Source organism: Dicentrarchus labrax, unplaced genomic scaffold (assembly GCF_905237075.1).
Source record: "Dicentrarchus labrax unplaced genomic scaffold, dlabrax2021, whole genome shotgun sequence".
Taxonomy (NCBI): domain Eukaryota; kingdom Metazoa; phylum Chordata; class Actinopteri; family Moronidae; genus Dicentrarchus; species Dicentrarchus labrax.
The window spans coordinates 15117846-15131676 of NW_026136721.1; the positions used below are offsets into that span (position 1 = coordinate 15117846).

Sequence of the window (13831 nt, forward strand, 5' to 3'; positions counted from 1 at the left end):
TGAGAGTTAGGCAAATAAACCAGGTTCACATGAGGCTGCAAGTCCCTGCTTGTCACAAGGGCATCCATCTCTTGGCAGAATGACTAAACTACACCCAGACACAAGCATAAACCACACACTCATATCATTGCCCGTTTATTAAGGATTCAACCTCCATCCATACATGTAGCCATGACACTGAGCTGACATGTGTAGGCCTATTCTTTCATTCATTCATTCATTCACACAACATGCTGAGGCCAGCAGACAGTTATAGCTTTGAAAGACGTGAATCAAGCTTTAAGAAGAAAGCTAATCTCGGTCTTTTAATCTCTCCAGAGTTATCTCACAGGCATGTCAATCCCACAACAACCAACAAGCCAGCCCAGGCAGGCAGGGAGGCAGGCAGGCATGCAGGCCAATTTTCCGGCCGTGCCCGGTTCCCGTTTCCATGGTGATGACGTCATGCTGCAGCACCGAGATGAACGGCGCAGCCGCGGACTGAGGGAAGGGCGAGACAGAGGAGAGCTTACAACGCAGCCACAGCTCCTCCGCCATTCAGACAGACTGTCAACTGAACCGGGAGGGCCAGGACCGAACAGCCGCAGAACCGGAGCCCGTCCTCGTCATCATCTTCCACTGTCTCTCCAGCAGCTCTCTGTGACACCCCTCCTCACACACACCGCAACGACAACATGCGTGAGATAGTGCACCTGCAGGCCGGACAGTGCGGGAACCAGATTGGAGCAAAGGTATGAAAACACACACACACACACACACACACACACACACACACACACACAGAGACCCGTTACCTACGCAGTCAGTTAAATGTGACCGAATTTAGGTTTAATCGTGTGCGTGCCCGCTGTCTGCTTTAAGAGGACATGCTGTCCGCAGGAAACACTAAATAGGTCAACGTTGTGGAGTGGAAAGTGTTGTGGTTAAACGCTGTGTACAATAGCATCGTTTAGGATGGGCGGTGGCAAGCCGAGACATCCCCGCTATTGTCGCTGATGCCCTTTAATGAACACAAATGTGTGTGTGTGTGAGTGGGCATAGGGAGAGAGAGGGGTGTGGCTCAGACACCGAATGCACTGGAACGCCGGCAGGCACGCATGTAATATTCAACATAATAATAATAATAATAATCAACATAATAATAATAATAATAATCAAATAATAATAATAATAATAATAATAATAATGCTTAATAGGCTGGTATTTATTGCAATCTGTGCTTCAAATAATGAGTGGATTTAGATCAAGCCATGTTTTGAAGGTATCTGTGAAGCAGAGATGTATTTGAGGTTTATGAAGTCAAATATTTAAACGTTTTCTAGGGCTGCAACTAACAAGTGTTTTTATTATTGATTAATCTAACAAGTTTTCTTTTAATACAACTAACAGTGATTTGGTCTGTGAAACACGCAGTCTTCGCATTGCTTGTTTCGTCCTGTCTGAACAGTCCAAAATCCAAACATGGAGCAGAGAAAAGTGGCGAATCCTCACAAACTGCAAAGAGCAAATTAGCATAGTTAGCATTCTTGCTTTGAAGGTGACTTAAATAATGTTTCGATCATCAAATTGGTTGTCAATCAACTAATTGATTAATCAATTGTTCCAGCACAGTAATAGTCATGCCAAATAGTAGGAGCGGGGTTGTAAAGTGCAATATGAAAGCAGGCATATTACATTACTCTGGGTTGTAAAATGTCTAACTGGTTTTTGTCTAATCTAACCCATGGACCTGTCTGTAGTTCTGGGAGGTGATCAGCGATGAGCACGGCATAGACCCAACTGGAACCTACCATGGAGACAGCGATCTGCAGCTGGACAGAATCAATGTCTACTATAATGAGGCTTCAGGTCAGGACTGTTCAACACAACCACGCACACACATATTACTGCAAGCTTGGTGTTCTTATGGTCTGTCCTCTCTTTGCTAATAAAAAAATGCGTGCTCCAGGTGGAAAGTACGTGCCTAGGGCCATCTTGGTGGATCTGGAGCCAGGCACTATGGACTCTGTCCGCTCCGGCCCCTTCGGACAGATCTTCAGACCTGACAACTTTGTCTTTGGTATGTGATCAGCCACACGCACATATGTTGTCATTACATAGAGAAAGGAAAGGTCCTGTTAATGATCAGTTTATTAGAGATAATAGTTGCATTTCACATAGATAAGTTAAAACAATTTTCCAGTTGAAATGGTAATCTAAGACCTTTTGGAAAGATAAATGAGGCTGAATGTTCAAAGAGCAAATTAAAAATAACCCTCTACTTCCAGGCCAGAGCGGAGCCGGTAACAACTGGGCAAAGGGCCACTATACAGAGGGAGCCGAGCTGGTGGACTCGGTCCTGGATGTGGTGAGGAAGGAGGCTGAGAGCTGCGACTGCCTCCAGGGATTCCAGCTTACACACTCCCTGGGCGGTGGTACCGGCTCTGGTATGGGGACTCTGCTCATCAGCAAGATCCGTGAGGAGTACCCCGATCGTATCATGAACACCTTCAGTGTGGTGCCATCTCCTAAGGTACATCGATTAATTGTAACTGTGCTGTTTATTGGTGTTTTTTTCCTTTTCTGGCTTTTTATTCCCCTGACGTTTGCCCGTTGTGCCTCCAGGTGTCAGACACTGTGGTGGAGCCCTACAATGCTACCCTGTCTGTCCACCAGCTGGTTGAGAACACAGACGAGACTTACTGCATCGACAACGAGGCCCTGTATGACATCTGCTTCCGCACCCTCAAACTCACCACACCCACATATGGAGACCTCAACCACCTGGTCTCTGCCACCATGAGTGGGGTGACAACTTGCCTGCGTTTTCCCGGCCAGCTCAACGCTGACCTCCGCAAACTGGCCGTCAACATGGTGCCATTCCCTCGTCTGCACTTCTTCATGCCCGGCTTCGCCCCGCTCACCAGCAGGGGCAGCCAGCAGTACAGAGCCCTCTCTGTGCCTGAACTTACTCAGCAGATGTTCGATGCCAAGAACATGATGGCCGCCTGTGACCCGCGCCATGGCCGCTACCTGACCGTGGCCGCCGTGTTCCGCGGCCGCATGTCCATGAAGGAGGTGGACGAGCAGATGCTGAACGTGCAGAACAAGAACAGCAGCTACTTCGTGGAGTGGATCCCCAACAACGTCAAGACGGCCGTGTGCGACATCCCTCCCCGCGGGCTCAAAATGGCCGCCACCTTCATCGGCAACAGCACAGCCATCCAGGAGCTCTTCAAGCGCATCTCTGAGCAGTTCACCGCCATGTTCCGCCGTAAGGCCTTCCTCCACTGGTACACTGGCGAGGGCATGGATGAGATGGAGTTCACTGAGGCGGAGAGCAACATGAACGACTTGGTGTCCGAGTACCAGCAGTACCAGGATGCCACTGCTGAGGAGGGAGAGTTTGAGGAGGAAGGAGAAGAGGAGGTGGCCTAAGGCTAAAAAGCACTCCTCATTTCTCACCTGCTCTCGTCATAATTACATCCATCCACCCACTTCTTTCATTCCTACCCTGCTCTTTTTCTCTTTCTCTTTCTTTTCTTGTCATGGTACTCTCCGTTGTCTGCTCTCTTATCCTTGTATTCCCTCAGCCTCTCCCCCTCCCTCCAGCCAGAGTAGGATTTACAACAATATCTCCCATCTCAGTGCTCATGTAGAGGTAGCTAACACAGGTGTGCTCGTGGTCTTTTGTCCGTAGCTTTCTGTTTATGTTCATTTATCATCATCAGTCAAACAGTACCTGGGCAAAGTATTCAATGAAACTGTTCAACCCACGCAATTTTGATCACTTGTCTAATTTGGCATCGGTTGAAATAAATCTGTTCGAAAAATATAATTTTGTGGGTTTCTTGTGTGCGTGATACATTATCAGTATGAATACATTTTAAAATGATCTTGTCTAGTTATGTGTGTGAAAGAATGTATTTTATTTTATTTTAAAAAAGGACCATGTACAGTATTAAACATACATGTTTAAACCATTTGATGTATTCTACCAGAGTTATGTCCAAGCTAATTTTTATCTGCAGTCCCTTGACAGGCCTTGATGAAAACACCGACACACAGTGATAGAACAGCGCTAGACAAGCAAGACAAGATACGTAACAGGAAGTTGACATACCTTTCTAAAAATATACTTGCCTTAAACATATCAGAGTATCATTTTTTGCACAATTCAGCTTCCAGTCTTACTCTTGATGTCAGAGTATGAAGGCAAACCAAAATGGAGACCTGTGTTGTTGACAGATTAGGTAGTTTTGCTTGAACACCACAGGGGGGCAGTATTTCTGAGCAGGATGTGGACACCTGGTTGCCATTACTTCACTCTGAAACCAGTAACACCAAATGACGTGTCACAAATACTTCTTCATAAGAAAAGAAGAGGGTTTTGAAGACCATCCCAGCTATATGACATACAGACATAAGGCATGTCTTCTTCGATATAAATCAACAGATCCTCAACATCAGCTCTACTGTTCTTCATACAGTTCCTCTTTATATAGTGCATGATCAGGCAGTATTAGTATTAGTTATTCTAAATATAGATATGTAAAACTGAAAACAAAGGTGAAGGAAAGAAATGGGATTTTTTTTTTATGCAAATCTCATTGAGGTCACTGAACAGAAATGCTATTTCTATATATCTATAACTATTTCTATAGCAGCTGCTCATGCAGATACGTCAGATTTTGTTAAGTAATTAAAGGCTTCCTCTTGACCTTTATTGTTTTAAAAATGAATGAGAAGTCTTCAACAACGAAGGAGGGGAAAACATAAAAAGACAAGTAATGCAAATTCAAGAGAAGTGAATGTGAATGCTAAGACTTTGGAGAGGTGGTCTCATAACAGACGTCATACGTATATATATATACACAGACACACACATACTGACATAGATCAGGAAGTGTTCTGTCACTCTGGCGGTGATTGTGCAGACTGCCTCTAGTGCTGCTGTCCGCTTTCATTTACGCCGCGGCTACATCAGCAGTATGACTACTATCTAACACACCTGCTGAGGATCTCTGCCCTCCTGGACAAAACACATGGACACAGACACATTAAGACAGCATGGGCTCCAGACTGAAGTAAGTTAATCATGTCCTTTTTGCTCAACTTTCATCATTATCACTCTGCCCGTCACTCTGTTCTTGTGGTTTTTATTACTTCCTCTCACAACTGCACAGGAAGTTTCCTGCAGCAAGTCTGTTGCCCTCACTGTGTTGCCATACACTTCATGGTAGATCTGTTCTTACTGAAAGCAGAGCAAAACGTTAATCTGGATTTGTTGCGAATGACCAGCTTTTAAATATTTTAATGTAATCACACTCTGTTGAACTATCTACCTGTCTCTAATAGATATATCACAGTTTACTGTTGTCCTTAAGACACCTGTTTCATAATTACCTGAGAGCAAAATCTTCTAGGTTTTGTGAAATTAGGATTTGTGTGATATGATAAATGCTGGCCAGATTCCCTGGAAGGTTTCAGCAGTAATGTGGACGTGTTCTGGTGGTTATTACACAGTGTATAATCTCACATCAGTGCTGTAAATTTTCTCTTTCCTGTTAGACAAAACCCTGAGCGAACCTTCTACTGGTTCTTTGAAGCAACTTGCCCCGTAGCCAGAGACAAAGGTGAGTCCTCTGCCTTCTCTCACAGTAGCATACCTGGGTCAGATAGTATTAACTGTGAATCCCAGCTTGTGTTTCAACCTCTATGGAGTACTAGACGTGTGCTGCCTGCTATAGAACTATTCAGATATGCAGAGCGTTTTTTCAGCAACAGAGAAGTTAATTAAAATTGTTCCTCAAATTCTTCCTGTGACTCTATTCACCTTCTTGTCATTTTCCTACTCAACACACTATGCCAGTACCTGAAACTGGCTTCAAACAAAAAACAACACTAGTTAATGCATGTGTTATAAAATGATAAGACATAAGACCTGGTATATATGAAGGTGTTACTGCTAAGCTGAGAGTTGCTCATATTTCCTGTCATGTGATCATAAAAACCACACAGCTTGTCTAGTCACACTTGAACCAGATGGGAACAAATTGTGGCAAAAAAACAGAGTGAGCAGCTGAGTGTGAGATGAGTAAAAGATAAATACTTTTGACTTTCATTGACTTGCCACATATATGGTATCTTATTTCTGTTTCACTCATTGTTGTCTTGTTAAATATTTAAAAGAACTTTCTTTAAGTACTTTGAAAAATGAATTTGCTTAGTATTAGCAATGATGTTCATTCATTCATTTATTCATTCTTTTTAATGTTATAGATCCTGGTGTACAGATTCAGTTTCCAGAAGACTTCAGTGATGAGGTAGCCACTCATATTGTCACGTTAAAATTAGAGTAACTTGTTTTATCCATGCTAGCAGCGTGGCTCTAGGGATTGTAATGTTGGTCAGTCGGTTGGTCAATCCATCATTTGGTGCAGACTGAAATATCTCTACAACCATTGGATGGAATGTCTCAATTTTTTTCCTGCAAAGATTCTTGGTCCTCAGATGGTGGCTCCTTCTGACTTTAGTGATCCCCGGACATTTTTCCTCTTGCCACCATACAGTTCAGAGATGATGGTTTATATATGGTGGTTTTATGTGAAATGTCTCAACAACTACTGGATGGATTGGAAATTTTGTGCAAATATCCAGGTCCCCCTAATGATGAATTGTGATCACTTTGGTAATCCCCTGACTTTTCATCTTGCATACATTTTCCCAGCAAGTTTCAACTTGTCCAATACTTTGGTTTATGACCAAATACCTGTTGAACTCCTCACCTTCCCATCAGCAGCAGCTGTAAATTGTGTTTCATGTTGTAATTTTGAATATGTTATAAAGTACAGCCTTACAGAGACACTATTTTGATGTTATTTTTCACTCTTCATTTTAAACACACAATTCTGTCCCACTCTAGGAGACTTGTCAAACATTACCCAGGTTCTGCTTCCCGTATGACATACAAAGGTGAGTATAAACTGGATTGCCATGACTGTCTTTACTCTGGGTTACCTTTCTAGCCTGCCTGTTCTTCTGTATGTCCACCTCTCACTGCATTTATCTGCACAGAGTGAGGGATGGAGTGGCCGTGCAGCACTTTACTTTTGTTTTGACTGACCTTGAGGGATGCCAGCGGTTTGGCTTCTGTCGTCTCACCAACAGCACACATACTTGCCTTTGCATACTCAGGTACTTTTGTGTGCGAGTGTGTGAATGTGTGAAAAGATGTTACTGAAAGAAGGATTCTCAAGCCAAGCTGAGCTCAAACACCTTGAAGAAAACCCTTTTTATCAATTTGATTACAGTTATCTTCCATGGTTTGAAGTGTTTTACAAACTTCTCAACAACTTGGCTGATTACCTCACAAAAGGACAGGTGAGATTCCATTGCTTGTGTGTGATCTTTCTGCTCCTGTATTATTCTCTAATCCATACATGATAATCCATGAGTATCATGAACATAACACGCGTCATCTTCTCAACAGACCAATGAGATGAAAGCGCTGCTGGCTGCCCTCTACAAGCAGCCCCTGCCACTGGCAGCTGGATCTGTCACTCTGCAGATGGTAAATCTCTATTTAGCCAATGAGAACCAGGAGTCACACACTGACTTTTTGGTTGTTGTTTTCTTTGTCAGTTGTTAGCGTGTTGTGTTTTTTTCTGAGGGAGAGCAGCTATTGGTCAGCACAGAGGTGTCTCATCCAGTTGGACACCAAGAGGGACAAAAGGGGGTGAGTCCCACAGGAGTTCATGTGGTCTGGAATAACGGCTGTAGCAGATACAGACTAACTCCTGCTGGAACCTCCGTTGTATGTGCTTCATCACTAAACCGGATGTGTGTGGACTAAAACCTTGTCACTCAACCCTCAACTTAAATGTTTAAGTCAAACTTAACACAATTTGCACTAACGTCTACCATTCATTCTGACTTTAGGAACAGTTTATGTATATATCCATAACCTATGAATAACACATGATTGTACCGACCCCACAACAAATGTTTTGTCTTATGGGAAATGCCTCCATGTGGCTCAAAGCTGTTGGTTCTATCTTGTGAATTTTCATTCCAAAATAAGAAATCCTTCACTTGCAAAAAACATTTATCATTCTTTCAGCTAGAAAAAACCTATAGTGTGAAAATAGAGAAAGTATGATTAAAGTTTTGACCCACACAATTTCAGTATTTGCCAACACCCATGTTTACCATGGTGACAACAGGTGTTAATACTACAGGTCCAAGCATAGCTCTGATATGGCGTAAAGAGTGAAGGCATTTTGAATCCAGGGCAGAAATTGCGGACGCTGCCAGTAACAATCAAAACTTCTCGATACTGAATATATATACATTAAATTACAGGAAAAAACACAACAATAAATATGATCAAAAATGGGGTTGGATTTCAAGTAAATGTTAAGGATCATAACTTTAAGGGTTTGTTACATTAAGACATCAGATTACACAATACTTTGCATCTCAATGGCATGATTTAATGGACCAGAATTTTGGAATGAAAACCTTAAGTCTGACCCTGTAACTTGTAAAGCATGCCTGTCTGTATGATGCTGAAGCCAGCTGAAAGCAAAACACTTCCTTTAAATTTGCAATATTCTCTTTAGTGTTTTATTTTATTTGTTTTGATCAGGTTCCATATTTCATCGCTCCAGACCCCAGAAGTCTCCCCTCCATACCTGAAAATGTGAGTATGGAAGATTAAACTAAATTCAGGGTTTAAATCTAATATCCTACAAAGCACATTTGCCCTTTCAAACTGTGTGCGCCTGTTTCTGTGGGTTTACCAGAGGAACTTGACAGAGCTGATTGTGGCAGTTGACGTGGGTAACCTGCTCCAACTCTATGCCAGCATGCTGTTTGAGAGACGCATCCTCATCTTTGCCAGCAAACTCAGCACTGTAAGACACACATTTCTATTTACATAGGTACAGAAGCACGTTCATTCTCTGGAAACTCACCCAGACCTATAATCAAATTGACTCTATGTCAAACCCCAACGAAGACAGAAACCGCTTCTGCTGAATGCAGCTATTTGGAAACCAAACTCACTGACGTAATGTCCATGGTGCTGTCTTGAAGTCACACATTAGCCACCATATGTGACCAATGGCAGACCACACAGGCAGACTTATGTGTGTTGTTATTATCTAAACCACTCCTCCATTTTGTGTTGTGTGTAGTTGACATCTTGCGTGCATGCGCTAAGTGCTGTGTTATACCCCATGTACTGGCAACACATCTTCATCCCTGTCCTGCCACCCCACCTACTGGACTACTGCTGGTAAGAAATCTATCTATCTATCTATCTATCTATCTATCTATCTATCTATCTATCTATCTATCTATCTATCTATCTATCTATCTATCTATCTATCTATCTATCTATCTATCTATCTATCTATCACAGTTGATTCACACTTCTTTATTTGGTTTCAGTGCACCTATGCCTTACTTAATAGGGGTCCACACCAGTCTGTCTGAGGTAAACTACTGATTAAAACTATACTTAAATATTAACAAACGTATGAATCTACCAGATTTGTCCCCACAAACTGACCCACCCAACAGATCAAACTGTGTCTCTGTGTTGGACGGACAGAAGGTGAGGAGTCGTGGGTTGGAGGAAGTTGTAATTCTGAATGTGGATACAAATACTCTGGAAACCCCCTTTGATGACCTCAAGAAGATACCTTCAGATGTGGTAATAAATACTCTGTGTGTAGGTTTGTGTTTGTTTGTGTGATTGTCTTTTTAGCATCTCACACTTAACACTCTTTTTATAGTAAGGAAAGAATGACTGGAATGTTATTTAAGTGAAGTCTGTACCACAGAATCAAGTGATGCTTGTTAGCTAAAAGGTACAGGTGTCCTGGCGAAATACACATTGCTGGTGTTTAAGACACAACTTTAGCACACGAGGTAAGAAAACAGTCACCCAGTGCTTGGTTACTGTGTGAATACATTCTACAGTCCACATTGTTGCAGCTTGGACTAGAAAGTAGTAGTCAGAAAGTACAGCACATTGCTGAGCAGCAGCGGTAGCAGCTGCTCTGGGGTTATTTCACAGATATAAATGTATATAAATATGTATATATATCTCCAGATGGCTGGGCTGAAGGTGTGTTTGAAGCGTCAGGCGGTGTCTCCTGGTTGTGGCGTCTCAAGGGCCTTCCTGAAAGCGCAGGCTCTGCTGTTTGGAGGCTATAGGGATGCCCTGCAGGGTCAGAAGGTCAGGTTATTTTTGATAATAAGAATGACAACACTGCAGTAAATAATTACTAGCTTGTTCAAATGTACTTGTACTAATTTACAACGTTCTCTGCATTTGTATTCGGTTGTTTCAATCGGCCTCAGTCTCTCGATCTGTCTTTGCAGGAGGGTGAAATGTGCTTCAGTGAGGAGCTGTTTCTAGATCACAAGTCTTCCAGTATGAGGCACTTCCTACAAAGTGCCATTCATTTACAGTTCTTCAAACAGGTACACATTGTACCTCTTGTTATTTACTGCCATCTGCTGGACAGATTTGCAATTATAAGGACTTGTTGGGCAGATAATTCCAGTTTTTCCCATTGACTGTGGCTAATGGTTTGAAGCAGTCTTAACATTCTCTAAACTATAGGGTAAATTAAATTATCACTGTCAACTGTTTCATGGGACATCACAACCCTATTGGGTGTCTGCAAAAGGTATTACCCAAAACATTTCATTCATGCTTCAAAACCTAGTTATTGTGTCAGTGGATTGGCCAATGCTACCAAAATGAATCTGTGGTGGAATCAGCAGGACTATGTCATCATATTTTGATCAAATAATTTATGTATGTTTTTTTAGTTCATTGATGACCGCCTTGATATTCTGAACAAAGGGAAGGAACCAGATGACCTCTTTGAGGAGGAGATCCTAAATTGTGAAACAACTGCAGGTATGTATGTGTGTGTGTGTGTGTGTGTGCGTGTGCGTGTGCGTGTGCGTGTGTGTGTGTGTGTGTCAAATTTCCTACTCACTTGTGCTCTTTTCTTTGTTTCTGTCTGTTTATAGGGAGAAGCAAATCTTATCAACAGTTAGTTGGCAATTTAAAGGTAACTTACTTTAATCTTTAATGTAACAGTTTCAAATTTGTTCCCATGTTTTTGAAAGAGTGCAACATTGATGCATTCATACTTTTAACAGAAGGGGGGAGGAGCGCTCATCCTTAACATGAAGTCCAAAGCAAACATAAAGGTGTGTATAAATCAAGGTGTTGGGAAAAGTGCAAGTGAATTCAGTCTGCATTACTAAAACGTCTCCCTTCATAATCTTTTTGCTCTCTCTCAGGCAAAAGGTCTTGCCAAGTCTGGGTTGAAAAACCTGCTGATGCACAAGGTGGGTCAGCATTTGTGTGGCTACGTGCTTCGATTGATCCAACTTCTGCGGCAGTTTTACTGTAATACTTTTCTTTTGTGTGTGTATGTGTGTGTGTGTGTGTGTGTGTGTGTGTGTGTGTGTGTGTGTGTGTGTGTGTGTGTGTGTGTAATGCAGACTCACAATGAAGAACACAGCCTTCAGAGAGGAGGCTCAGTGTCACACCGGCGTGCCCAATCTGACTGTTTGCAGAACCGCCTGCCAATCACACAACACTTTGGGAAGGTAAGATCTATTTTAAATATTTAATAAAGTTGTAACAGACATATATCTTCATCATTATCTAATCTGCCTATTTTACCGTCCTATACTGCTTCTTTGTGCTGTTTTGCACCTTTTCTGCTCATTTCTGTCGCTTTATTGTGATTCACCCCAACATCTGTCACTTCTATTGGGGGAATGTTGTTTTGCTTTGCTTTGGTATTCTACGTTGCCTCATGTCAGTCACGTCCACGTCGGCCTGTTTACAAACATAGTGCTCCCAGAGACGAAGAAGACATGAAGGACACTGGAGATACATGGGATGGGTAAGAGTCAAAGAGAGAAAAATGTTGAAAACCCCGGAAAAAGATGAGAATACATAGCATTAATTTTCTGGTTTGTGCCATTCTGTCATCAGAGCTGTGTCTCGGCCTGTGGTCGACACCGACTCTGAGCTCCAGAGGGATGCAGAAGAGGGGGAAGAGTCACCGCTGTGTGACTCGGAGGAGATGGATCTGCTTGGGGAGATCTTTGACACTCTCAGCTCCCGGAGCTCCCATGAGCGCGGCCTGCTGTACGGCACTCGTAGCCTGGATCTGTTTGGACCAGACAGTCATGACTATATCATGAAAGTAAGAGGATGAGAAACTGACACACACATATACTCACACACACAAATGTCATTTCTGATCTAACATCGCATGTTGTATTTACCAGCGAGGTTTTCCAGCCAACCCTAGCCAGGAGAACCTGTCTCTGTCCATCAGCGGCAGTGGCAGCCTGCACAGCTGGAATCTAGAAACCACAGAGGAGCTGTCAGACCTGACAGAAGACACTGATTGGCTGTGCCTGGACAACAGCGTACCAGAAGAGGAAGGGACCGACAGTCTGCTGGCAGCGTGTGACATAGGGGAGCAAGATAGCGGACCAAGGGAGGTCAGAGAGAAACAGGAAGAAGTGAAGGTAGAAACAAATGACAACCAAGAAGAAGAAACAGATGACAGAAATAACTTTAAGGAAGTGAAGGCAGAGGAAGACAGAAAGAAAGATTGTCAAGAAAATAGTGTGAGTTTATTGGAGGACCCTGTGAAAGAAATGGCTGAGAAGCGGGAGGATGAAGAGTTGAAAGAAAAAAGGGAAGATGTGCAAAATCAGAGTGTGGTGGTAATTGGGGCACATGAGAGAGAAGAGGGAACAAATGACATTCTGAAGGGCGTTACAAGAGAAGAAGAGGAAAGAGAGAACCAGGAGGAGGAAGGTAAAGGTGTGACAGGATCTTTAAACAAACTGACAGAACTGAGTCCCCATCATCCCAATGCTGCGGAGCAGCAGCAAGGACAGGAGGACAATCTCACAGGGCCTCAGAGTCCCATTGTTGACCCTGAACCTCCAACAGGTCAGGAAAAAAGAAGTGAAGAAGTAGTGAAGAAAGAGTCGTGGGAGATTAAACAGTCCCCCACTCCTCCTAAAGTGCTGTCTACTGTTGCACGCTTCCAGTCTCAGGTGCATAGCCAGGGCTTTCCGGTGAAGTCCAGGGCCAAGGAATTTGCTGAACCTGGGAGACCGTGCAACATGTTTCGGAGCAAGGAGAATGCACAAACTCACCACTCGCCATGTGACTCGCATATATCAGAAGAGAACAACCACTCGGAGGTGCACGTGGAGGAAGACCTGCCTTCAATCAAAGTGTCTGAACTTAAGAAGAAATTTGAAGCTTAAAGCAGGAATCTGGTGACATTCTAGTATTACTGTTCGATGACTAAAAGGAGCAATGTGTTCACTGTCTTAATATTTTCCTATTTCTCCTGCATTGTCTGTGACTCAGCCTCAAGCCTGTTTGTCTCTGAAGATCTTCAGTATCTAAATTCAGTCAATAATGCATTTATTGGGGACTATTTTCAGCCACAGATTTGGTGTGCTGGAGAATCTTTTTCAGCAAATGTTGTTCAATAGTAATAGTTTCAGTAGTTGGCCTTTCTATGGGATTTATTGACAATAAGAAAAACATGAAACATCACCAGACTTATCCTCAGGGACGGAAACAGGCTGGAAAGTCACCTTGCGAAGATTTATCAAATATTTAAACTGATTTGTGTTTGTTTGAATATTGTATACTTCACTGGTAAATGACTGGAGAATTGCACTTAAAATGAATTGCAACTAGGCAACATGGTTCAAATAAAGAAAAACATTCTCTAACAGTGAGGACAATGAATGTTGATGGCCCATT

General features: G+C 42.8%; 2 protein-coding genes across 4 annotated transcripts; both read left to right on the forward strand.

Annotated features, from left to right (window-relative positions):
- The first annotated feature begins 474 nt into the window (after nt 1-474).
- Nucleotides 475-3817, forward strand: LOC127354399 (tubulin beta-4B chain). Its single transcript, XM_051384282.1, has 5 exons — nt 475-731; nt 1740-1848; nt 1949-2059; nt 2268-2512; nt 2605-3817. The coding sequence occupies exons 1-5, from the start codon at nt 675-677 to the stop codon at nt 3415-3417; spliced, it is 1335 nt and encodes a 444-aa protein (XP_051240242.1). The 5' UTR covers nt 475-674; the 3' UTR covers nt 3418-3817.
- Nucleotides 3818-4878: 1061 nt separating this feature from the next.
- dennd1c (DENN domain containing 1C) lies at nt 4879-13816 on the forward strand. Of its 3 annotated transcripts, none has more exons than XM_051384274.1 (23): nt 4879-5066; nt 5551-5615; nt 6262-6305; nt 6905-6954; nt 7057-7176; nt 7293-7362; nt 7472-7552; nt 7652-7717; nt 8630-8683; nt 8787-8897; nt 9180-9280; nt 9436-9481; nt 9599-9700; nt 10103-10228; nt 10375-10476; nt 10831-10921; nt 11038-11078; nt 11170-11220; nt 11314-11361; nt 11518-11625; nt 11845-11927; nt 12020-12233; nt 12319-13816. In XM_051384274.1, exons 1-23 carry the CDS (start codon nt 5050-5052, stop codon nt 13318-13320), a joined length of 2793 nt encoding a protein of 930 aa, XP_051240234.1. In that variant the 5' UTR covers nt 4879-5049; the 3' UTR covers nt 13321-13816. The 3 variants fall into 3 exon arrangements, with proteins under 3 accessions (XP_051240234.1, XP_051240235.1, XP_051240236.1); XM_051384275.1 differs by having other exon boundaries at nt 7661-7717; XM_051384276.1 differs by lacking the exon at nt 7652-7717.
- Nucleotides 13817-13831: the final 15 nt, after the last annotated feature.